Here is a 24,623-nt window from a genome sequence, read left to right as displayed (position 1 = left end):
CTGCTGTAGCATCTACCAAGGCATCAATATGAGGAAGTGGGAATGGGTCTTTTGGGCAGGCTTTGTTTAGGTCTGTGTAGTTGTTTTGTGTAGATTTTGCGCAAGGCGAAATCAGGTCAGGGTAGAGTTGTGTGAGGTTAACTAGCTCTAGATGGTCTATAGATCAGGGCGTCAGGGTCAAATATAAAGTTGTAAACATAACAACAATAACAATAATGAGACAAAGAATTTTGTACGTGGAAAACCCTTGAATGGGAAAAAACCACGGGCACCAAGCCAGGAGAGGATTTCACTATGTAATTTGGCATAATTATTGTATGACAATGACAATTCATATATTTCTCTAAGTATTGCGTATGTAAATGTATGCTTCTCCTTGTGCAAGAACGAGATGATTCCAATGTCTTCAAAGTGTTCCTTATATAAACTCTAATCTTGAACGGCTGCCTGATACGGTATTGAATGCGGATTATTCTCCATTATTGCCTGTAATAATTGCTAAATATTCCTCCCTTAATTACTGCATTTACTGCGAGATCTTCTCCTTCAATGCTGCGTATATAACTCTTTTATAATATGCATTCATGGTCTAATATCGTCCTGATATTTTGACCGTTGTCCTCTCCATGGCCTGGCGCCTGTCTTCCTGTGCCCTGATAGCCTGACAGCCTGACAGCCTGATGGTCAGGTTGAGATGAGATATGGATCAGGGGCTTCTGCTGATTTCCAGGCCTAACAATTGCCCCTTATCTCCTTATTTTTTAGTGTGCCAGGAAGAAAAAATGAGGAGATAATTTTATTTTTAGGAAGATTACCCAACGGTTAAGTTATACCTAGTCAGTTCCCTGTAACGGCTATTTTACTGTAGTTTATGACGCGTGTAAGATTTACTACAACCTCCTTAATGATTATCCACTTCCTTTGCGGTTGAAACTCTAATCTTCTCCACTATAAATACCTGCGTGCTTCATTAAGTTGAACTCCACCAAAACAATTCTTTTTATTTCTCTCTTATTAATCCTTCTCTCTAGTTTCCTTAATTACCAGTTTCTTCAATCTTTGATCAATTCTTCATAATTTTTCAACAATGGCTGCAAAAAGGAAGTCTACCAGGGCAGCGACTCCTGCAACCCCTCCTTCCCAGAATCCTGAAGGAACTTCTTCTGAGAATTTACCTACTTCTTCTGCTGCACAACCTTCAACGATCAATAATCTGAGTGATTCTCCATTGGAGATAATCTCAATATTCTATGGTGACTTTCAGTTCAAGCCTACGAAGGCTTTAAATGAGGATCAGTCTCTTGCAAACCGCTTGAAGCCTGCGTTTGAGAAGGTGCTGAAGGATAAGGGAATCATCCCTGCTGATACTGAAGTCCGGATCTCTGAGAACTCTCCTATCAGGGCCGATTGGGCTTATCCTGGTTGGTTCTGTATCCATGACTGGGCTTTCAGGGCAGGTTGTAAGCTTCCCTTTTCCCCTTCTTATGGTTGAGGTTATTAAGGAGATTGGTGTTCCATCTTATCAGTTGATGCCTATGGTGTGGAAGGTTGTGTGTTCCATTGAGAATCTTTGTAAAAAGCATAATATTTCTTTTTCTCTTGATGATTTGAAGGCTTGTTATGCCGTTAAAACCAATAGTCCTGGCCGTATAAGTTTTAAGGTCAGGGCTTCTACTACTCCTCTTTTGAGCAACCTGGACAGCGGCCATGACAAAGGTTGGGTTGTTGGGTACATGTTTGTCAGGACCAATTCTGTGGGTCCTGGCCTGGCGTATTTGAATCATGAGGCTTGCGTTGCTGGTGAGTCTTTTAGTTTTTCTCTTTGCCCTGCATATTTTACTTGTTAGTGAAAAATAAAAAGAAGTTTATAACAAGTCATACCTTTCATGTGTGTAGTTGATGATTGGGTTACTGAAACTGAGTATCCCACTGCCAATATTTCTGCTTTCCTTGCTATTCCTCCATTGGAGAGGTCTTGGCCTCTCTGTTGTGGGGTTGGTCATCTTCCTCGCTGCTTGAAGGTTGACGGGGCTGCCAGAGCGGCTAAACCTTCTGGGGCTGTTAGTGCCACTACCTCAGGCAGTAAGTCTATCTTTTCTTTTTACTTTGGCTTCCTGATAATGTTTGGTTTATATTGCTAATATAGTATTTCGTGTTGTAGACACCAGGTCATCTACTCGCCTTGCTAGGTTCGATATGGCTGACCTTTCAGCCAGGCTGGCTAAGATCAAGGAGGAAGGTTCCCAGGGAAGCGGGAATGCTGAACCTGTTATTGATTTGACTGAACAGTCCGATCTTTGCGCAAGGTCATCATTGTACCTGCTTGCCCTTGAAACAAGTTCAAGCGACCCAAAAAAGGAAAATTGAAGATGTTGACATTTCGCCTTGGTCGGGAAGTAAAAGCCAGGGTGGACAATATGGAGGCTGCTAGGGTGAAGATCAGGGACTACGCTGGCTTCTAGATCGGATGTCATGCTCACCCTTGACCTGTTGAGACTGCTACCCAGGCGGTTGCTTCATGGATCATTCGATCCGCCTCTTGGCAGTGCCTTGGTCACATTAGGGAGGTAGGCTGGAACAAATTTATGTGTATTGTTTTGGGTAGTTTTCATTGTTAGGGTATATTATTCATACTCTTCTTCTTGTTTCTGGTCAGGGTGCTGCGACTTGTCTCCATAACGCCTATCAGGCTACTTCTTTGGTAGCCAGGATTGATCTGATGAGGTCAGATTATGATAGGCTGAGGTCTGAGCTTGATTTTGCACGAGCTGACCTGGCTGCTAAAGCTGCTGACTTGGTGAGGGTGCAGGCTGAGAGAGATGCTGCTAAGGCTGAGACAGATTCAAGCAAGCGGCTGTTGCAGGAGGCCTTGGATAGAAATGAGGAGCTCACCGAGGAAAGGGATGACCTGGAGTTCAAGTTAGATGATGCCTCCCTCTATTTCTATATTAAGGGAAGGGCTGCTGCTATGTCGGAGTCTGTCGAGGCCAGGGCAAAATGGAACCCTGAAGCTGAGATGGCTTTTGCTGCTTCAAAGTATCCTGACCTGCACAATATGGGGAATGAACAAGAGGCGGACTCTCCAGGTGAGCAGGACGTTGATGCTGGTCCGGCCAAGGGTGGAAGTAGTGGTACTGTTTCTGAGTAGAAGCAGTAATTTGTTTTTTTCAGTTGGTATTTGGCCCATCTAGGGGGGATATCCCTGGACAAACAATATTCTATTTTCTTTTTCTTTCTTGGGTCAGGGAGACTATCTCTGGCCTTTATGAATATTTTGGCGCCCTTGCCCCAGGGGGTAAGGGTTTTTATTAATATAAGCATTATGGCCATTTTTTTGGCTGATTTTGCTTTTAACTTTGCTTGAATTTGTGAGTTTCATCCTATTGGGCCTGTCAAACATTTTGTTTGAATAACCTGCACATCATTTTTGTTCTATCTTGTTATTCATGAGTAATTCAACCAAGTATAGTTTTTTTGCTATAATGGTTGAGGGGGTGGGAAAACCGGCCTATCAAGAGGGCTTATGTACCCTACCTAGCTGGAGGGCTTGGTATTCGGCCTGTCACGAGGGCATTTAGACTAAGTGTTTGGGAGAGAACACCCTTGCACCTGTCTTGCTGCGTCCAGTCGGTTGTAATCCGTGGCAGTAAACCTAGTCAGGTCAGCCAAGTATTTCATGCCTGATTGGTCCTGACATTTACTATATCTGGTGGTGGTTACCAACTCATTAGGCACAATCAAGTGCAAAATTTTGTTTCAAAAATATATGGTAGAGTAGCCCTCAATCCTGAATATTTATGCATATAACTATTTATCATGTATAATTGTTCAGGATTCAAGAAGTAAATAAGTAGGTTAGTTGAACAGATATAAATTGCAGACAAGGCATGTAAAACATGTAGTTCATCAGGTAGCACGTCAGGTTGAGTAGTGATTGAATTTATACCTGATTGTAGCCTGATCTGATCTTTACATATGGAATAATTTTAAATGAGTTACATTCCAGGATCTCGGGATCATTTCCCCTTCTAGCGTTTGGAGCCTGTATGCTCCTTGTCCAACGATTGAATCAATTAAGTAAGGGCCTTCCCATGTGGGAGCCAGTTTGCCTGCTGATTTTTCTTTCTTATTTGGAAATACCTTGCGTAGGACAAGGTCTCCTTCTTTAAAGACTCTGATCCTAACGTTTTTGTTGTAAGTCCTGGCGACTGCTTGTTGATATGATGCCATCCTGATTTTGGCAGCGTCTCTTAGCTCTTCAGTTAGAACTAAGTTATCTTGCATTAGGTCTCTATTCGCCTCAACATTGTTCAGGTTATATCTGGATGTTGGTACTCGTACTTCCGCAGGAATGACAGCTTCACAGCCGTACACCAGAGAGTAAGGTGTTTGGTCGCATTGCGATTTTGGAGTTGTCCTGTCTGCCCATAGTACTAATGGAAGTTCTTCAGCCCATCTACCTCGTCTTCTTTTTAGCTTCTTTTTTAGGCAGCTTATGACTACCTTATTGCTTGATTCGGCATGGCCATTGGATTTTGGATATCCAGGGGTTGATGTTACCAGGATGATATTCCATTCTTGGCAAAATGCTTGGGTCCTTTTCCCCATAAATTAAGTTCCATTATCACATACTATTTCTGATGGGACTTCATACCTGCAAATGATGTTCGTCCTGATGAAGGATATTACTTATTTTTCAGTTACTTGCCTGAAAGAGTCAGCCTCAATCCATTTGGAGAAGTAATCAGTCATAGCCAACATGAATACTTTTTGTCCTGGAGCTACGGGCAGTTTTCCCACAATATCCATGCCCCACTTTATGAACGGCCAAGGTGCGGAAATTGAATGGAGGAGTTTAGATGGCTGATGTATGATTGGTGCATGAATTTGGCAGGCTTCGCATTTTGAATAGTATTCCAAGCAGTCAGCCCTCAGTGTAGGCCAGTAGTAGCCTGTCCTAAGAACTTTGCTTGCCAGGCTTTTTCCTCCTTTGTGGTTGCCATTGTGTCCATCGTGTATTTCTTGAAGTACTAGTTTGGCTTCGTCAGGCTCCAAGCATCTCAGGTAGGGTCCAGCCTTTAGGTTTTGAACACCGAGGTCTAGACATACCTTTAAGCCTACTATCAGGGCTTCATATTCTGCTTCATTGTTGGTAGCTTTGAACTCACAGCTTATAGCCTGAGCTATCATGTCTCCTTGTGGTGATTTAAGTACTAATCCTAACCCTGTCCCCCTGGCGTTGGATGCTCCATCTATGAATAAGGTCCATTCTTGGTCTGGGGTTTTATTTTCTAGTTGGTTGACCTCTTTTATCAGGTCTGGTTCCAGGTTAGGGCTAAAGTCAGCCACAAAGTCTACTAGGGCCTGCGATTTAATCGCTGCCCTGAGTTCAAAGGAGATTTCGTATGTGCTAATCTGTACTGACCATTTAGCCATCCTGCCTGAAAGTTCGGGCTTACGTAGGACAAATTTTATGGGTAAATTGGTCCTGACTATAATGGGGTGACTTTCAAAATAAGGTCGCAATTTATTACATGACATAATTAAAGCTAAGACATATTTTTCATGCAATTCATACCTCAACTCATCATCTAGCAGGCGTTTACTTACATAGTAGACTGGATGTTGCTGACCATCCTGTTCTTTCACTAGGACTACGCTGATTGCTGTGTCAGTGACAGATAGGTATACTGACAAAGGCTCTCCCTTCTCTGGTTTAGCCAGTAAGGGTGGAGATGATAGGTAAGATTTTAGATCCTGAAAAGTTGTCTCATGTTCATCCATCCATTGGAACTGTTTATTCTTCATGAGGAGGTTATAGAATGTTTTGCATCTCTCAGAGGATCTTGATATGAAACGATTCAGGGCAGCTACCCGGCCTGTCAATTTCTAGATATCCTTGACAGACTTGGTGATTGTAGCTCCAGGATAGCCTTTATCTGTTCAGGGCTGGCTTCTATGCCCCTTTTGTGACCATGTATCCAAGGAATTTGCCTGCAGAGACTCCAAAGTGGCATTTTGCAGGGTTTAGCTTCATGTTGTATTTTTCCAATATCTCGAATGTTATTTCTAGATGTTTCACATGATCTTCTGCATTTTTGGATTTCACCACCATGTCGTCTATGTATACTTCCATGATGTCACCTATTTGGTCTTTAAGCATCATGTTGACCAGGCGCTGGTACGTTGCCCCTGCATTCTTCAGGCCGAAAGACATAGCAGTGTAACAGTATATGCCTCGGTCTGTAATGAATGCAGTACTCTCCTGGTCAGCATGGTGCATATTTATTTGATTGAATCCACTGGAAGCATCCATGAATGTCAGCATCTCATGGCCTGCTGTGGCGTCTACCATGGCATCAATATGTGGCAAGGGAAATAGATCTTCAGGACAGGCTTTGTTCAGGTCAGTGTAGTCTACACAGACTCTCCACTTTCCATTCTTTTTCTGCACAACAACTATGTTAGCCAGCCAATCAGGGTACATTACTTCCCTGATCATTCCCATATCCAAAAGTTTTTTCTACTTCCTCGTTAATATTGGTATTTCTTTCAGCTGTAAATTTCCGCCTTTTCTACTGTACAGGTTTAAAACATGGGTCAACATGGAGTTTATGTGTAATTATATCAGCGCTAATTCCAGTCATATCAAAATGTGACCAAGCAAACCAAGATGATTTATTTTTAAGGAACTTTACCAGTTCAGGCCTAACACTATCTGGTGCATCAGATCCTACTAAAACATACCTGTCAGGATACTCAGGGTTCAGGATTACCTGATCTATTTCCATTCTGGGAGGCGCTACATAAGTGCTCCTGATAGGGTACTGTAATTGCTATGCCAGGGACTTACCTGCCTTGGAAGGCTTCAAGGCTGGTGTGTAGCATTCCTGGGCTGTCTTGTGATCCCCTTTGATTGTGGCTATGCCCCAGTCTGTTGGTATCTTGATACACTGGTGATAGGTTGATGGTACGGCTTTGACATTGTGAATCCAGGGTCTGTCCAGGATAGCATTGTAGGAGGACAGGCAGTCAAGGACTCCAAACTTCTCATAAGATGAGACTACTTCCACGTAGGTTGGGAGGTGGATTTCTCCTAGGGTACTCCTGGTTTAACCACTGAATCCCACTAGGACGCTAGATTTCTTGGTGATTTGGTCCTCGTTGATCTTCATGACTTTCAGTACGTCAAGCATGATCAAGTTCACTGAGCTGCCTCCGTCTACCAGGATCCTTCTTACTGTGGCGGTTCCAATCTGCATAGAAATTACCAGGCCATCATGATGAACATCAGGGATGCCCACCAGGTCACAATCATTGAAAGTGATTATTGGGATATGATCCGGCTTGCAGGGTAACATGGTCCTCGGTGTCCTGACTATCTTCTTTGCCGCTGAACTTGTCAGGCCACAAATCTCTGAACCGCCAGATATGAATTTTACTTCATAAACTGGTGGTGGTGGGGGGGGGGGGGGAGACTACGATCCTGCTTATGCTCCTGATTCTCTTTACCCTGGTTTGCGTTCCTGCCTTTTGTCTTGATCAGGTCTTTCAAGTATCCAGATTTTAGCAGGTAGGCCACTTCCTTCCTCAGGGTGAAACAATCACCCGTGGTGTGTCCAACATCCATGTGAAATTCACACCATTTAGAATTGTCTCTCCTGAGATTTGGATTTTCTGACTTCCTGGGCCATCTGACAGCTGATCCCATATTATCAAGTCTCTAGATTAATCCTGCAATGTCAACACTGAAGTTATGTTCGGAAATAGGTGGATAAACTTTAACCTTACCTTGATACTCATGAGCCAGGTTAACTTTTGACTGATCTGGCCTGGAATATGGAGTAAGCCTATAGTTGTTTTCTTTGTTGCTCTTCCTGTTACTCCTTTCATGATCCTTTGGTCTACTGGGTGATCCACGTTTATAGCTTTTATCTTCCTCTAGCCTCATGAAGGCAAGAGTCTTGGCTTGAACGTCTCGAAGGTGTAGCAGGGATACTTAGTGAGCTCGTTGTATAAGTCACTATATGGTAGTAACCCCTGCCTGAATGCCTCCACTGCTGTTCCAACGTCACACCTGGGTATGGATACTTTTTCCTTGTTGAATGTTGCAAGGAATGTCCTGAGAGTCTCATCAGGCTTCTGTGTAACTCGGTAAAGGTCACTGGATCGTTTCTCCAACTCCCTGCTACTTGCGAACTGCTGGTTGAAACTGTTGATCAGGTTAGCGAAGGAATGGATGCTCCCAGTTGGCAGGTTGATGTACCATTGCAGGGCAAGGCCAATCAGGGTTGTTCCAAATCCCTTACACATGCAGACTTGTCTAAATTCGTTGGGGATAGATGAAGCCAGCATTTTTTGTATATAAAGAGCCACGTGATTTTGTGGATCCGTGGTTCCATCATAAACCCTCATGGATTTAACTACGAACTTCTTTGGTAGGTCTACTTTAGCTATTTCGTCTATGAAAGGTGAATCATCGTAGCTATTAGGGGCAGCTTCTTCCATGCTGGCAGGTACTCCAGGTATCTTATCGTATTTTTCATTGAGTTTCTTGATCTCCTGAACCACTGCCATCATGATGGCTGCTGCAGATTCATCAGGTTTCTCCTTGTCGTTCTTTGGTTCACCATCACCATCAACATCAATAGGTTTAGAAACACTTGGGCTCCCAAAGCTAGAAAAATCGATATTTTTGATGATTGATGCAAATGGGGTTCCTGGTTGGAATCTAGAGCCTGTTCCTTGAGTTTTTTCTAATTTTTGTTTTAGAGCTGACTCAGATTCTCTCAATTGCAAGATTTCCGCCTCAGTTTGGGCTACTTTTTCTTTCAGGCTTTCCAACTCAGTGATTTGCTGGAGAGCTGCGTTCAATTGTTCTTCAACGGTAGGTTGGGCCATTTTTGTAGGATTTTTGATTTTTTGAAGGATAAGAAAAAAGTATTCAAAGAGCTAGATGCCCCACGGTGGGCGACAATTGTTTTGTGTAGATTTTGCGCAAGGTGAAATCAGGTCAGGGTAGAGTTGTGTGAGGTTAACTAGCTCTAGATGGTCTATAGATCATGTCATCAGGGTCAAATATAAAGCTGTAAATATAACAACAATAACAATAATGAGACAAAAAATTTTGTACGTGGAAAACCCTTGAATGGGAAAAAACCACGGGCACCAAGCCAGGAGAGGATTTCACTATGTAATTTGGGAGAATTATTAGTGTATGTAAATGTATGCTTCTCCTTGTGCAAGAACGAGATGATTCTAATGTCTTCAAAGTGTTCCTTATATAAGCTCTAATCTTGAACGGCTGCCTGATACGGTATTGAATGCGAATTATTCTCCATTATTGCCTGTAATAATTGCTAAATATTCCTCCCTTAATTACTGCATTTACTGCGAGATCTTCTCATTTAATGCTGCGTATATAACTCTTTTATAATACGCATTCATGGTCTAATATCGTCCTGATATTTTGACCGTTGTCCTCTCCATGGCCTGGCGCCTGTCTTCGTGTGCCCTGATATCCTAATAGCCTGACAGCCTGATGGTCAGGTTGAGATGAGATATTGATCAGGAGCTTCTGCGGATTTCCAGGCCTAACAGTAGTCTACACAGACTCTAAACTTGCCATTTTTCTTTTGTACCAAAACCACATTTGCTAGCCTTTTAGGGTACATTACTTCTCTGATCATTCCCATATCTAGGAGTTTGTCCACCTCTTCATTAATGATAGAGTTGCGTTCATGGGGCAAACTTCCTCCTTTTTTATTGCACAAGCGTGAATGATTTGTCAATATTAAGTTTATGGGTAATAATTAGCATCTATACCAGTCATATCAAAGTGGGACCAGGCAAAGCATGAAGATTTATTCTTCAGAAAACTTACTAGTTCTGGTCTGATATTGTCAAGGACACCAGATCCTACCAGTATATGCCTGTCAGGATACTTAGGGTTTAAAATTACCTGATCTGTCTCCATTTTGGTTTCTGCCACAAAAGTGCTCTTGACAGGGTACTGTAATTGCTAGGCAAGAGACTTACCTGCCTTGAAAGGTTTTAATGATTCAGTGTAATATTCCTGGGCAGATTTTTGTTTACCTTTGATGGTTGCTATTCCCCACTCTGTTGGTATTTTGACGCATTGGTGATAAGTTGAAGGGATAGCTCGGACATTGTGGATCCAAGGTTTGCCTAGGATGGCATTGTAGGATGACCAGCAATCCAGGACTCCAAATCTCTCATATGATGAGACTCCTTCAACGTATGTTGGTAGGTAGATTTCTCCCAGAGTGTTCTTTGTTTCACCACTGAATCTTATCAGGACATTTGATTTCTTTATGATTTGGCTTTCATCAATCTTCATTGCTTTCAGGACGTCAAGCGTAATTAGGTTGACTGAGCCGCCGCCATCTACTAAAATTCTGAGGACACGGCAGTTCCGATTTGCATGGTAATTGTTTTAACCGATTTTTATGCAGCCTGGAATCCGGCCAGACATTCCAGGGTATTCCAGCCATGGTAGATTATGGTGAGGTTAACTAGTATCATCCTATTATGATGGTATTGTGGTTATACCTTTGTAGGGTTGATTATATAGTAAAAAGAGACATATTAAAAGTAAAGAATAATAAAAGGAGACATAACACAATGATTTATACGTGGAAAAACCCTTGAATGGGAAAAAACCACGGGCACCAAGCTAGGAGAGGATTTCACTATGTATTTTGCGTAATATAAGAACAATGTTGTAATTCTAAATAATTGTAGTACTTGCTTAAGGTAGAGTCGATGATAGTGGGATGAGATGTGTGTTTGTTGCTTCGTATTTATAGTAAAATAGGTAGAAGGAGTAGTTGCTTGTAAGTAGGAAGTAGCTCCACTTTTCTAGGGTTGTTTCCTTGATTGTAGTTGACTTCTTCTCCTCTTGACCGTTTCTTGCTAATTGTTGTTGCCTCCTTCTTTGTTTGTTAGGGTTTAAGTGATCACCTTATGTAGTAAAAGATGTGGACTTAGTCTTCCACAAAAATAGGAACCAACTATGACTTAGTTTCTTTTAACATGTGCTTAATTGTTTAGCATCCCATGCTAGGTAAATATCTTCTCCATATTGTATGCTGGTCATCCCCTGTATCCCTGCATACCTCTCATGGCCTGTACCAATGCCTATCAGGCTAAACTGCTTTGTACGCAAGCCTGACAATGCCTGCTTTACCCTGACAATGCCTGATGTACTGTTGTACCCTGACAATGCATGCGGTACTGATGTACCCTGACAATGCCTGCTGTACTGCTGTACCCTAACAATGCCTGCTATACTGTGCCGACTTATAATAAGGCATGACCTGAGTTGTACCCTGATCAGTATTTTCAGTATGATGCCATGTCCGCCTGATATAGTCTTCTAGCCTGTGTCCTTGCCTGGACCGCTACGTTGAACTTTCCTGAATGGTACTGCTGAGGCTGAATTCTAGCCCGACGGTAGTGTAAAATATCAGGCTCAACAATTGCCCCTTATCTCCTTATTTATTTGTGGTTGAAGCCAATAGTGAGGAGATAACTTCATTCCAATCATAGACAAAGCTTGATCATGCAGTTGTACATACTCCTGACTTAATGTTTCTTCACTGCGCTGGGTCAGGCCAGATACGAAAAAATAACTTCTTTCTTACGCGTCTAAGGATTCTTTCTAACCTGTATACAGTTGGTAGGGCTTGTTTTTGCCCCACTATATGATAGAAAAAATTAGAGTAAAGTGTCGATCGACGATGTTTGTAACTTGATCAAGTGTATTTACCAAATGTGTATGAATCAACATCCCTGCAATATTTTTTGTACTAGCATTTAGATAGTCATAAACAAAATTTAGATTATTCATGCGCTCTGCCTGTACGTGAATGATGACTCCTGATAGGTGAAGATTTTAAGAGAAAAATAAGAGAGTGAAATTAAGTCTAGGAAAGAGTAAACCCGGTGGAAATAATCAAGCAATCGGTGATATATTGCTTGTTGTAAGTGTGTTGAAATTACTCATGAAGCTTTTGTCAAGTCAGGAAAGATGTAGCTTAATGATATATACCCTGATTTTAGAAGCCTGACAAGAAGTTGAGACGATGTTCTCTCCTTCAGGACATGACGATGAGTATAAGCCAACCTTTGAGCAATATGTTACGTAGGATGCCCCATTGCTGATGAAGATAAATAATGCTAAAACTTTTCAGGAAACCTTTTGAGTGAAGACATTAGTTCTGGAATATTCCTGCAGCACTCGTCAATTAATCTTGTATTTCCTTGATACTTTATTATGTCAGCGGTACATTTCGTATGGCATTCTTGGTAGACAGCATGTTAAGCGAAGTGAACACCTGGGATCCTAAGCTGATGGAGGGTGATGTCCTTCATGAGAAAAGAAGAATTTTGGTGCCCGGTCAGGCGAGCAACAATTTCTGATTGGTGATAATGTTTGACCCTGGCATGAGGGATGTCATTAGTAGAAATGTTAAACATTTTCTTGTGGTGTTTTGCCCAACCAAGGAGAATGTCCTTGTTAGAACAATTAACCTTTTGTGCCTTTGCCCCAAGGGGGTAAGGATTAGTAAATATGAATCATGTCCAGGGGAGATTTATCGTATTCTGTTGGTTTATGAATGTTGTTCCTGTCCTGGGGATGAATTTGTTTTTTTATATCATGTACGATTTGTATTATGTATATTTCATAACCTGCAAAAATTTGAAAAATGGCTGCAAAGGTTATACCTGTTTTTGTTTGTTTTTCGATAGTTGTACTTTTGAAAGGATATTTGCCTGTCTGGAGGGCTTATGATCCTCAGCCTGACTGGAGGGCTTTGATTATGCCTGTCTGGAGGGCTTAGTACGAGTTGTCAGGATCTTTCACCTTCGTCCCCGTATAAAAGGATTTTTTGCCTGGCTAGAGGGCTTATTATCCTTAGCCTGACTAGAGGGCTTTGATTATGCCTGTCTGGAGGGCTTTGTACTTGTTAGGATCTTTCACCTTCGTCCCCGTACAAAAGGATTTTTGCCTAGCTGGAGGGCTTATTATCCTTGGCCTGACTGGAGGGCTTTGATTATGTCGTTTTGGTGTTGGTAACCAATTATATTTAGGCACAATTGAGTGTTATACAGGCTAAGGGAGTGGCCCTCAATCCTGAACATTTGTTTATGCATATTATAGAAAATTGATAAATGAATATATTGAGCAGAAACAATTTTTCAGGATTCAAGTAAAGCAGTTTTTATTAGAATAGTAGGCATGTGAATTTACATACAGGTAGGCAGGAAAAGAATACACATTGTCACGTATCATGTTCAGGAAAGGCATATTGATCATTCACGAATTGCATATGATACATTTAGATGAGTAAGTTTAGGTTTTTACCGGGATACAATTTACCACGAGTATGATTATGCTTTAGGCGTGGAACATTTTTGGATGGGTGACATTCCAAAATATTGGAATAATGTACCCTTGTAGTATTTGTGGCCTATAAGTGCCTTGTCCAATAATTGAATCAATTGGGTAGGAGCCTTCTAATGTAAGAGCTAGTTTTTCCTGATGATATATCTTTAGTATTTGGGAAGATGTTTCGCAAGATACGATGCTTTATCTTTGAAAACTTTGTTCATGACATTCTTGTTGTAACTCTTGGCTGTTGCGTGGTCTCAGGATGTTATTTTGATTCTGGCTGCATTTCTTAGTTCTTCCTTCAAGGTCAGGCTTGTCATTTGTTTTAATGGTGTTCAGGCCGTATCTTGGTGTTGGTATGTAGACCTCTGCAGGGATTAGTACTTCGAAACCATAGACAAGGGAACAAGGAACCTGGCTGCCAGGGTAGAATTTTCGGAGTTATCATATTTGCCCATTGTCTAGTGGTACCTTTTTAGCCCATCTACCCTGCTTCCTGATCAACTTCTTTTTCAAATAGTTTATAACCGCTTAGAGAAATAGTCAATCATGACCAATATGAATATTTTCTGCCCTGGAGCTTTTAAATGATTCACATGAATTATTCAATAACAACCATATTGACTAGTTGGCCAGGATAGATTATGTCTCCCATTGTCCATGTTTTATCAACCATTTATACTAACAATTCTATAGGTTCAAAGTTTCTAATTCTATGGTAGACAAGCTTGATATATAATAAGGAAAAGTTATTGAGAAATCATGTGAAAATTCATCAAGGTAGTGTGATGATAGATCTAAGCATATCTGTTCTGAATAGTCAGGTCAGACTACTTTATCTTTCCAAAACAGTCAGGCCATGCTGATTTTTTCTCCAAAAATAGTCAGGTCAGGCTGATTTTTCCCTCCAAAAACAGTCAGGTCAGGCTGATTTTCTTTCCAAGAACAATCAAATCAGGCTGATTTTTCCCTCCAAAAATAGCCAGGCCAGGCTTGATTAACACTAGCATATCAGGACTGACTAAAACTATCCTATGCAAGATGCATGTTGTTTAAAAATATTTGATTTATGGTTGTTTTGGAATCAATATTGCGATGATATATTTATTTAAATGTTATAGAAGGGATAGAGACGTATATGTGCAGGAATATTTGAACACCCTTGCTAGGCCAGGATGAAAATCCTATCCTGGGCAGGGCTTTGTGCAGCTTGGAAATATCTGGCTGGGACATTCTAACCAGCCTAACAAACAACGACCAACCATCAGCCAGGAGGGGAATGAAGGACAACCTATCATAGTAGCCATTCACAATAATTCCTGGTAGAACTTTCTCCCCTACATGAAATTCTGCTAGAAGAACCTTGCGTGAAATTCTGCTAGATCATTCCCTGTCCTGACAAGACAGGTCTGTGCTGCACTGCTACTGTTCAGGGCTGACTTTTAAGCCTGTTCCGGTCAGGGCCAAGTTGTCCAGCCAGGCTTCTATTTTAATGATCAAGGTTGAATTTCCTAAGAACATAAAATTATTAGAATTAACAAAATCTAAAATTTAAATCTAGAAGTAAGATCAAAGTACCAAAATTTTAAGATAAATTGCTTAGAGTTTGCGAAACTTGTATTGGATATAGGAAAGACTTATCTTTGAATTTCTCTTAAGCAATGCTATACTTATGGTTATTGGAAAGGCTTCTAGCTTGTCTTGACAATATTTCACTTGGATTCAACCTTTGTTCATTCGAAGTGTAGAGTTATGAAAATTTTTGTATAGATCTTTCTTAAGGCTCTCAAAACTTGTTGTGGAGAAGAAAACATATTGTGAATAATTTTTAGGAATGATAAACTAGTTGCCTCACGGTGGGCGCCAATTATTTTGACCGATTTTTACGCAGCCTGGAATCCGGACAGGCATTCCGGGGTATTCTGGCCAGGGTAGATTATGGTGAGGTTAACTAGTATCATCCTATTATGATGGTATTGTGGTTATACCTCTGAAAGGTTGATTTTAAGTAAAAAGAGACATATTAAAAGTAAAGAATAATAAAAAGAGACATAACACAATGATTTATACATGGAAAAACCCTTGAATGGGCAAAAACCACGGGCACCAAGACAGGAGAGGATTTCACTATGTATTTTGCGTAATATAAGAACAATGTTGTAATTGCTAAATAATTGTAGTACTTGCTTAAGGTAGAGTCGATGAGAGTGGGATGAGATGTGTGTTTGTTGCTTCGTATTTATAGTAAAATAGGTAGAAGGAGTAGTTGCTTGTAAGTAGGAAGTAGCTCCACTTTTCTAGGGTTGTTTCCTTGATTGTAGTTGACTTCTTCTCCTCTTGACCATTTCTTGCTAATTTTTGTTGCCTCCTTCTTTGTTTGTTAGGTTTTAAGTGATCACCTTATGTAGTAAAAGATGTGGACTTAGTCTTCCACAAAAATAGGAACCAACTATGACTTAGTTTCTTTTAACATGTGCTTAATTTTTTAGCATCCCATGCTAGGTAAATATCTTCTCCATATTGTATGCTCGTCGTCCCTTGTATCCCTGCATACCTCTCCTGGCCTATAACAATGCCTGTCAGGCTAAACTGCTTTGTACGCAAGCCTGACAATGCCTGTTGTACCTTGACAATGCCTGATATACTGTTGTACCCTGACAATGCATGTTGTACTGATGTACCCTGACAATGCATGTTGTACTGCTATACCCCGACAATGCCTGCTATACTGTGCTGACTTATAATAAGGCCTGACCTGAGTTGTACCCTGATCAGTATTTTCAGTATGATGCCATGTTCGCCTGATATAGTCTTCCAGCCTGTCTCCTTGCCTGGACCGCTACGTTGAACTTCCCTGAACGGTACTGCTGAGGCTGAATTCTAGCCTGACGGTAGTGTAAAATATCAGGCTCAACAGTAATGACCAGGCCGTCAGGATAGACATCAGAGATTCCCTGCATGTCAGTATCATCAAAAGTAATCTGAGGTAAATTTCTAGGTTTAAAAGGAGATTTCATTTTTTGACTCCCTGGCTATTTTCTTTGCAGCTGAGCTGGTAAGGCCGCAGATTTCACATCCTCCCATGAACTTGACTTCATAGATGGGTGGTGCTGGAGGCAGGTCACGTTGTGATCTTTCTTGGTCCTTTCTTGTTCCATTATCTTCTTTGTTCTTTGATGGCATCAGATCTTTCAGGTAGCCTTTCTTTAACAGGTAAGCCACTTGCCTGCGTAGTCCCAGGCATTCCTCTGTTGTGTGTCCTATGTCCATGTGAAACTCACACCATTTTGTTGTGTCTTTCCTTGAGTTAGGGTTGTCTGTCTTCATTGGCCACTTGACGATGTCTCCCATGTTGTCAAGCTTTTTTATCAATCCTGCAGTGTTAACAGAGAAGTTATATTCTTGAATAGGGGGATAAGTATAGGAGTTACCTCATTGCTCATGATCATAGTTGACTTCTGATATGTCAGGCCTGGTATAAGAAAATGGCATGGAACTGCTTCCTCTATGATTGGAACTTTTCCTGTTGGATCTTTCATATCCTGAATTATTGTCAGTGGTATCTGATTTGAAACTTTTATCCTCTTCCAGCCTAATGTAGCCAAGGGATAATGCCTGGACGTGTTCAAAGGTCAGGCAAGGTTTCATAGTCATTTCGTCATAGAAATCATTGTCCAATGGTATCCCCTGCATGAAAGCTTCCACGGCTGTTCCAACGTCAGATCTGGGAACTGATACTTTCTCTTTGTTGAATCTGGTCATGAATGCTCTGATTAACTCGCCAGGCTTTTGCTTGATCCTGTACAGGTCACTAGATCTCTTTTCAAGTTCCCTGCTGCTGGCGAATTGGTGGTTAAAGGAGTTTATCTGATCAGCAAAGGACTTGATGCTTCCATTTGGTAGGTTTATGTACCATTGTAGGGCAGGCCCATTCAAGGTTATTCCAAATCCTTTGCACATACATACTTGTCGTAGTTCACTGGGTATGGAAGTTGCTAACATTCTTTGTTTTATGTAGGCTACATGGTTTTGTGGGTCTGTAGTTCCATCATAGATTCTCATTTATGGTACCACAAACTTTTTTGGTAGATCTATCTTTGTTATCTCATCCACGAAGGGTGAGTCAACATAACTTTATGGATTGGCTTTTTCAATGGGTGTAGGTACTCCAGGGATCTTCTCAAATTTCTCATGGAGTTTCTGGATTTCCTGGAGCATGGCCATCATTATGGCTGTGTTAGTCTAGTCTGGTACAGCCTCTTCCTTCGGAATATCTTCTGAATCTGTGTCACCTTCTCCTGCTTTGGATTTTGATGGAGTTGGAGTACCAAAGTTGGAGAAATCAATGTTCCTGATGATTGAAGAGAATGGCGTTCCAGGCTGGATCTTTAACTTTGATCCTGAAGCTTTGTCTCCCAGTTTTTGCTTCAAACTAGATTCTGGTTCCTTTAGTTTCATGACTTCAGCTTCAGCCTGGGCCATTTTCTGTTTCAGTTATTCCATTTCCAACAGTTGTTGTTTGGCAGCAGCCTGTTGTTGTTCAATGCTGTCTCCAGTCATTTTTTGGAATTGTTTTTGTATTATTTGGGTTTAGGTTTTGATTATTTTTGAGCTAGATGCCCCACGTGGGCGCTAATTATTTTAGCAGGAATTCTCACGGAGATAACGTCCTGTCAGGGAAGAATTTGCGGGGTAATGTAACTCAAAACAAATAGCCTGACTAGTATGACAGAAAGAGTAAAGGAATAAATGCAAAAGTAAGACACAGATATTTATAAGTGGAAAAACCTTGGGAATAAGAGGAAAAACCACGGGCACCAAGCCAGGAGGGATTATTACTATGACTTTAGATACCCTGACAGGTATTAAGTATGTCAGGGGAAAGGTGAAGTAAGGCTGCTTAACAATAATGCTAAATATCGTGTTGAATACAAGTATGAGAGTAAAGTGTAAGTGAATAAGTAAGTAACAAGTGAAGTCTTCTTTCTTTCTTCTTTGCTATTTATAGTAGCCTTGCAACGGTTCCTTCAGGGTGGTTTAGGGTTTCCTAATTAATAGGACTCGTGCCCTATTTATCCCGGGATGGTTGGTTGAACCTTATAATCTTCCAGCCATTATTCTTGCTTAGTCAAACCTTCTATGCTCTTTGTGTGGAATGTTGAATAGGTCTTCCTTGAATGTAGGAACTGTTCTCTTAAGCCTCAACCGTGCTTTAATTGTTGCCTGCCTTGTCCTGATAATGCGGACTTTGTGCCTGATGAGATATTCCTTCAGGCCAGGCCTAGTGGATGTCTGTCCTGTCTTTCCCTCATGGTTGGTGCCTGGTCAGGCGTTCTAATGCTTTGTGTGGGGTGACCTTTTTTCAGGCTTGGCTTTGGGTATTGCCTGACTCATATCTGATGAGGCAGGGTAATTCTGAGCCCAACACTTTCTATTTTAGGAATACATTTGATGAACAATTTAATACTTCACATCCAATTTGGTCCACTTTCATTTAATAATTGGGCCCCTCCTCTTTCTTTGGTCATTTTGGCAAAACTAAATAACAACAATTAACCCGGACGAAAGGAGTAATATTCAAACTTTCATAAATCTTGTATGGGTTTTCGAGAAATACGAGACATCTAAGTCATACAAGTAACGAGATCTATTCATTGATAAGAAAAAGGGTGAACGCTGATTGGATTGAGGACAGGGGCGGATCTAGGAGTTCACGTAAAGGGGGACACAATTTTTTTTTAATACATTATCTTCCATTTAAAAAAATAAAAACAATATTTATTACGCGAAATCCATAAATTAGTGTTGTATAAAGTAGTAATTAAGTGGAAAAATAATTGGGTCCTTTATAATTTTTTTTGCTTACGAAAATCTTAAATGTAATCGATAAATAATTTCTCTTGTCATAAGATAAAAATATAAAATAGTACTCCCTCCAGCTTGCTGTTTTCTTCCTATTTCATTATAATACTCCTCACATATATTAGAGAAACGGAGAGAAAAATAAAAGCCAGAGGGAGTATCTATGAGAATAATTTTCACAAGTGTTTCAATGGTTGAGAGTAGACTAGATTAATAAGACAACACTATTTTATTTAAAGATCAAGGGTTTGATTCATGTGCCAAATAATTTTTGACTATGAAATAAGAGACTAAGTAATCAGATATAGGCCGTATAGCAAACAGATATGGGCCGGCCTAGTCAGCAAAAAAGATGTTTTTAACAAAAAATGTTGGCATTAGGAATAGAACCTGCAGCCATTTAATTGAAAGTAAATGTTCCTACCAACTGAGCTTCCAACTTTTCTTGGTTAATTTTGAGACATATACATATTAATACTTAACATCTCATGGTGGGCACGTGCCCACCCGAGCCCCTAGATCCGCCCCTGATTGAGGATAAAATAGAATCCTGGGTCGCGAGCATTGATTTGATTGATGAAGAAGAAAGAGAATTTTCTGTTCAGTTATCCACTTTAACGACAGAAAAAAGGATTGATTATATATCTACCCTTATACTCCCTCCGTCCCGGTCATTTGTTGTTCTTTGGTTTTGGCACAAAGACCAAGGAAAGAGAAATGGGTCAATTACTAAATGACAAGTGGAACAAATTGAGTGTCAATGATCAAATTGTTTATTAAGTTCATTCTTAAAATAGAAAGGACAACAACTCACTGAGACACCCTAATATGAAAAATGACAACAAATGAGCGGGGCAGAGGTAGTAGTATATACAATATTCTTTTTTTTTGTTTGTTTGAAAATGGTATACAATATTCTTGTCAACCTTTTCCCGTTGAGTTTTATCGTGCAACCAGCATTCTAGCAGTATGTGCCTAGACGCCAAGTCAACTAGAGTACAACTATACGAGACTTGGTATTTTAAGTGCAAACACGCTTTTAAGACGAGTCTTTGTAATTGTTTAGTGGAAACGCTTTTTAATGGTTTGTCAAACACATACTAAAGTGACGATTGGTTTATTTTTCTTCATTAGAAGTATTTCCTATCGATAGCCGGGTCTCTTTGGCCTTTGGGAAACGGAGGGAAAATGACGGTTAGTTGAAGAGTATGCATTTCATGTACCTACTGTGTCAATTAAGGTGAATGAAATGGTCATTATGAGATGGTTTGATTTGGATACTACAAATGCAGGGAAATAAAGAGGTACTCCCAAGTCTACAATCCCCTCCATCCGCTACCCTCCACGTTCTCAAAACAAATCCGATCTTAATTGTTTGAAGGGTCCGGGAGATAAAAAAAATATGGGTCAGAAAAACGAGGAATGGCCAGCGATAGGGATTGATCTTGGGACGTCATACTCATGTGTCGGGATATGGCAGCATGGCCAAATTGAGATAATCGCCAATGATCAGAACAGCAGAACCACGCCATCTTGTGTCGCTTTTACAAACACTCACAGGCTTATTGGTGAAGCAGCTGAGAACCAGAGCCGCACTAACCATGCCAACACTATCTTTGGTTTGTCTTCCTATACTTACTTAATTTTAGCTTTCTACTTTCTAGCTAGTCGAAAATGATCATGTCTCTTTGCCGTCTATTTTTCATTTGCATACTCGTATTTAACATACATCGTAATTTAATTACCATGAGGAAACAAATATGTTTCCAATAAAATATGTGACCTCTTTTGACTTTGCTTGTACATAATAATTTGAAACAGATGCAAAACGGCTGATCGGTAGGAGATTTAATGATGAAATGGTTCAAAAGGACATGAAGCTTTGGCCATTTAAGGTTGTTTCTGGTCTCGACTTTGGCAAAGACGACGAAAAGCCGCTGGTAGTGGTAACCTACAAGGGCGAAGAGAAAGAATTTACTGCTGAAGAGATATCCGCGATGGTTCTCATGAAAATGAAAGACACCGCTGAAACCTATCTAAACATGTCAGTGGCGAATGCTGTTGTCACAGTTCCTGCCTACTTCAACGACTCTCAGCGTCAAGCGACAAAAGATGCTGGTGTCATTGCCGGGCTTAATGTGTTGCGCATTATAAATGAACCAACAGCAGCTGCAATTGCTTATGGTTTCGACAAGAAGATTTCAGACCATGGCTCTTCTAAAAAGAGTGTTTTGGTTTTTGATCTTGGTGGTGGGACTTTTGATGTATCTCTGGTTTCTATTGAGAAGGAGGTTTTTGAAGTGAAGGCGGTAGGTGGGGACGCGCACCTTGGTGGGGTTGATTTCGACAATAGAATGGTTAATTACTTTGTGGAAGAGTTCAAGAGAAAGCATGATAAAGATTTGCGTGACAATCCGAGGGCTCTAGGTCGGCTAAGAGCAGCTTGTGAGAAAGCCAAGAGGACCCTCTCAATAACTACACAGACTAGTATTGAAATTGATTGCCTTTACGGTATCATTGACTTTAGTTCGAGTATTTCTCGTGCTCGTTTTGATAACCTCAATGTTGATCTGTTTCAGAAGTGTATTGCCATTGTTGAAGGTTGTTTAAGTGATGCTCATGTTAAGAAGACTGATGTTACTGATATTTTACTTGTGGGTGGATCGACTCGAATACCTGCGGTCCAGCAACTATTGCAGAAGTTCTTTGATGGCAAGGAGCTCTGCAAAGGCATCAATCCCGATGAGGCTGTTGCATATGGTGCAGCTGTCCATGCCGGGATCTTATGTGGTAGAAATACTGACGAGAATCTGACTCTAGTTGATGTTGTTCCATTATCCCTTGGTGTTGAGATGGGTTCTGGTGACATGTCTGTCGTGATACCGAGGAATACAACCGTACCAACAAGACAAGAGCGTATATATGGAACATTACACACGACAGAGGATTGTTTGGCGTCTGTGCTGAAAATCCATGTGTACGAGGGTGAGAAAAATACAGCTCAAGACAACAATAAATTGGGAGTCTTTGAGCTGAGTGGGATTTCCCCTGTTGGTGGAGCTTCAAGCTTGATTCAGGTTGTTTTCGAGATCGACATCCATGGAATCCTGAACGTATCAGCAGAAGATATGAGCACAGGTAACAGAAGTGAAATTAAGACCATCAATCGCAGCAGGCTTACCAAGACGGAGATTGATAGAATGACGAATGAGGCCGAGGGTTACATGGCTCAAGACAAAAAGTACTCTCTAATGGTGAAAGCCAAGAACACATTAGAGGAATATGCTAATAAAATGTGGGGAAGAATTACCAATTGTCGCCTCAAAGTCAGTGGCAATGGTAAGAAGGCTATAATGGAGGCAGTTAAGAAGATACTTGACTGGCTAAGTGAGAACCCTGACCAACTTCTAGATATTACCTATTATGAAGGGAAGCTGGAAGAGCTCGAACAATTGTGCAATTCTTTTATTTCAATGATGTGAATTGTGACTTTGTTGTTATTATCAAGTAACAAGTGTGTCTTGGAAGTGGAATGTTTCCACTTGTTGTTCGGGATGGTTTGTCCCGACAGTTTGGTGCTCCAGCTTCGGAATGAGGACGTAATATTTTTGTAGGGTCGCCAACACGGTTGTTGTGGAGTCGTGTTGGTTGAGTCGCATCTTGCACATTTTCAGTGTTGTTTGGCCATGATGTTCGTGCTCATGAGTCACCCGTGCCTTGCTTTCCTTGATGTTATCGTTCTTGAGCGAGGTCAAATGTAGAGGCGGTGGAACACGGGTGATTCGGATCAGTTTTACTTCGGGTTCTTTTGGATCGGTTTTTTCGATGGACTTTTATTTTCGATTTCAGTTCGGTTCAATTCAGGTTGGATTCAGTGTTCACTTTTAGTCGGTTGTAATATTTCGGGTCGATGTAGGTTCGAGTCAGTGCGGGTGAGATTCAAGTCGGTTAAATATCAGAGCAGGTGAAATTCGAGTCGGGCCATATTTGGACTTCGTATATAATACAAATAATTGAACCGAACTGAAATCGAAAATAAAAGTCGGTACATATTTTTTTTTATAACTAAGATATAATATTAATTCTGAGCTAGGTATTTTACACGGGTGCATATCCAAGTGTAAAATTTAGCCATTTTATGAAAAATATGCAAACTTTGGTTTAAAATGAGGTGTCGGAGTGTCATAGCGTTGTCCGAAGGTCGAGTGTTGGATATGAGTATGTGGAGGAATCAGAAGAGTCAGGATAACATAGATTTTCAGATGACAAATGGGTGACACTCATGTACAATAAGACTCCCTTGATGTGACGCCCATGTACTTTTGGGTCATTTCGGCTGTCAATGTTGGGTTTTAGTCATTAATATACGGGTTAAAATCGGTTCAGGTATACTTCGGTTCCGATTAAAACAATTCAGGTTGAAACACTTCAGGTTCATTCGATTTTGGGTATATTTCGGATATTACAAATTTGGTTCAGTTTCGAATCAATTCAGGTTAATTCAAGTTTTGGAGGAAGGTCAAGTTATACCTTTCCAATGTACGGCCAAGTGTCGATTCAGTTAATTTCGATTGATTAATCGATTCACTTTACTTTTGCGAGGTCTAATCAAGTGAGTCACACTTGGATGTATTGTTGGCTCAATTGCCTTATTTGGTCTAATGTCATCTCATCTACTATTGTATGTCTTTATATGTCTCTAAATGGTTATATGGAGTCATTGGTTGTTTAATTATCGTCTTCTATAATTAATACTTCTCTCATACGATCATATGAGAGTCAATTATATGTTTTATCTACTTTTGCATTATCATTTTGTAATATAGATGGGAGGACACATGAGTTATTCCCCAGAGAATGTGGCGTTCATTTTTTATGAAGGACAGGTATTATCAAGTGGATGACTCATTTTGGAGGACAAGTGAGCTAGTTTTTTTTTTTTTTTTTTTTTTTTTTTTTTTTTTTTTTTTTTTTTTTTTTGTCAGATTGAAAAAGGGTAACTTATAATACCCCAAAAGATACAGAGCAAGCTAGTCGACTAAGTGGCATTAGAAACCCGACTAACAACGCTAGTGCTACAAAGTCAAACTTAAAGATTACATAAACACTAATTAAAATTAAAACTACAATGAAGCAAACTGGAGTAACAAGGGAAGGATGATGAAGAATAGATTGACCACGAGCAACCACGTCTACGTCATCAGCAATACTAACGAATCCCATAGGCCAACAGAACGGACCAGGTGCACTTACGCCACAAAAGCGTTGAAAAAAGGGGACGAACAAGCCGGACAAGCTCGTCTTCAGTGGAGAAGAATCTCCTACACTGTGGCGATCCACCCCA

The 24,623-nt window shown here is 40.6% G+C and overlaps 1 protein-coding gene across 1 annotated transcript; it reads left to right on the top strand.

Annotated features, from left to right (window-relative positions):
* The first annotated feature begins 20,681 nt into the window (after positions 1-20,681).
* On the top strand, positions 20,682-22,761 carry LOC141589856 (heat shock cognate 70 kDa protein-like). The gene is made up of 2 exons (XM_074410479.1): positions 20,682-20,898; positions 21,101-22,761. The coding sequence occupies exons 1-2, from the start codon at positions 20,682-20,684 to the stop codon at positions 22,759-22,761; spliced, it is 1,878 nt and encodes a 625-aa protein (XP_074266580.1).
* The last annotated feature ends 1,862 nt before the right edge of the window (positions 22,762-24,623 follow it).

This window comes from Silene latifolia, chromosome 7 (assembly GCF_048544455.1).
Source record: "Silene latifolia isolate original U9 population chromosome 7, ASM4854445v1, whole genome shotgun sequence".
Classification (NCBI taxonomy): domain Eukaryota; kingdom Viridiplantae; phylum Streptophyta; class Magnoliopsida; order Caryophyllales; family Caryophyllaceae; genus Silene; species Silene latifolia.
Note: the sequence above shows the minus strand (reverse complement) of the source record. Positions and strands in the feature narration are given on the sequence as shown.

Excerpts from the sequence above, each read along its gene's own strand:
- LOC141589856 (XM_074410479.1), top strand. The coding sequence starts at position 20,682 with ATGGGTCAGAAAAACGAGGAATGGCCAGCGATAGGGATTGATCTTGGG. Across the intron at positions 20,899-21,100 it reads CCATGCCAACACTATCTTTG|ATGCAAAACGGCTGATCGGT; the intron begins GTTTGTCTTCCT and ends AATTTGAAACAG.